This window comes from Cebus imitator, unplaced genomic scaffold (assembly GCF_001604975.1).
Source record: "Cebus imitator isolate Cc_AM_T3 unplaced genomic scaffold, Cebus_imitator-1.0 Scaffold469, whole genome shotgun sequence".
NCBI classification, from domain to species: Eukaryota; Metazoa; Chordata; class Mammalia; order Primates; family Cebidae; genus Cebus; species Cebus imitator.
The window spans coordinates 181,888-183,782 of record NW_016107784.1 but is presented as its reverse complement, the minus strand read 5'-3'; the positions used below and the strand labels follow the sequence as shown (position 1 = coordinate 183,782).

Genomic DNA, 1,895 nt, shown 5'->3' with positions numbered 1-1,895 from the left:
CCTCTGCCTCCCAAAGTGCTGGGATTACAGGCGTGAGGCACTGCACTCGACCATTATTATTATCTTTTAACCCACAGGGTCTTGCTACATTGCCTGGGCTGGGGTGTAGTGGCTATTCACAGGCACCCTCACGCATAACACAGCCTCAAACTCTGAATTCCTGGCCTCAAGCAATCCTCTGACCTCAGCCTCCTGTGTGGCTAGAACCACACGCATGTGTCATCGCGTCTGCCTTTATCCTCATTATTGTTCTTGTTACCACAACACATATTGGCTCTACTGTATTTCAGATATTCCCTTTTCCCTTATTAGCATGTGTAATCTTATTGAAGAAAATGTATGTGTTCCACTGGATTCTCTTTTTTTTTTTTGAGACAAAGTCTCGCTCTGTCGCCAGGCGCCAGGCTGGAGTGCAATGGCGCAATCTCGGCTCACTGCAACCTCTGCCTCCCAGGTTCAAGCAATTTTCCTGCCTCAGCCTCCCGAGTAGCTGGGACTACAGGTGCACGCCACCATGTCCAGCTAATTTTTGTATTTTTAGTAGAGATGGGGTTTCACCATGTTGGCTAGGATGGTCTCAATCTCTTGACCTCGTGATCCACCTGCCTTGGCCTCACAAAGTGCTGGGATTACAGGCGTGAGCCACCACGCCTGGCTTGGATTCTCTTGAAAGCAGTAGCTCAGGCCGGGTGCGATGGCTCATGCCTGTGATCCCAGCACTTTGGGAGGCAGAGCGGAGTGGATGATTAGAGCCCAGGAGTTGGACACTAGCCTGGGCAACATCATGAAACCATGTCTCAAAAAAAACACAAAAAAATTAGCTGGGTGTCGTGATGCACGCCTGCAGTCCCGGCTACTTGGGAGGCTGAGGTGGGAGAAATGCTTGAGCCCAGGAGGTTGAGGCTGCGGTGAGCTATGGCCGCGCCACTGTACTCCGGCCTGGGTGAATGCACTGAGTCCACAGCAAGATCCCGTCTCAAAAAAAAGAGAAGTAGTTAAATCGTCTTCCGATTGACATTTACAAATGTTTGTGATGATAATAGTATTAATTAAAATATTTATCTTAAGGATGAAATATAATCCTTTTTTATTCCAGGGTCTTCCACCTTGTTTAAAGATTTCAAGAAGACGGCAAAATCGACTTACATTTTTCAGACTTCATCTTCAAAACTGCCATTACCAAATGATTCCACCACACATCCTTTTAGCTGCAGGGCTGATCCAGCCTTCCGTGACTTGGAGATGAACAGAGTGATTCCACGTGTGTCCTGACTCAAGAACAAGCAATGATGACCCACTAACGGGTGAATGCCATTTAGAATCTAGAAATGCTCACAAGGTACCCCAAAACTCCGTAGCTTAAACCAACAATAAATATGTATTATCGCTCACAGTTTCTGTGGGGAAGGAATTTAGAAGCAGCTTAAGTGTGTGTTCCTGTCTCCGGTCCCCTAGGAGGTTGCAGTCAAGATGGCAGGCACGGCTGCAGTCATTTGAAGGCTTGACTGAGGCTGCAGAATGATTCCCAGGCGCCAGGCTCAGGTGGCCGGCAAGTTCGTGCTAGCGGCTGGTAGAAGGTTTCAATTTCTTGCCACGTAGGCCTCTCAACAGGGTTGCTTAAATAAACTCGGGACATGGGAATTGACTTCCTACAGATTAAGTTATCTTTTGAAGAATTTCTTGTAGAGATGGAGCTTTGCCATGTTGCCCAGGCTGGTCTCAAAGTCCTGGACTCAAGTGGTCCACCAGCCTCGACCTCCCAAAGTGCTGGGATTACTGGTGTGAGCCACCACCGTACCTCGCCCAGGGCAGGTGATCTAAGAGAGATCAAGGTGGAAATTTCCATGACTTTAATGACTTCATCTTGGAATCACACCTTCTTTTTTTTTTTTTTT

At 47.6% G+C, this 1,895-nt stretch overlaps 1 protein-coding gene across 3 annotated transcripts in view; it reads left to right on the top strand.

Moving 5' to 3' along the window:
- The window catches only part of APOBEC1 (apolipoprotein B mRNA editing enzyme catalytic subunit 1), a 20,132-nt gene extending 18,717 nt beyond the window's left edge, over positions 1–1,415 (top strand). For all 3 annotated transcript variants that reach the window (XM_017512292.2, XM_037732742.1, XM_017512295.2), the window contains one exon: positions 1,097–1,415. In XM_017512292.2, coding sequence (XP_017367781.1) covers positions 1,097–1,246 — 150 coding nt within the window. In that variant the 3' untranslated portion in view covers positions 1,247–1,415. The remainder of the gene's footprint in view (positions 1–1,096) is intronic.
- Positions 1,416–1,895: the final 480 nt, after the last annotated feature.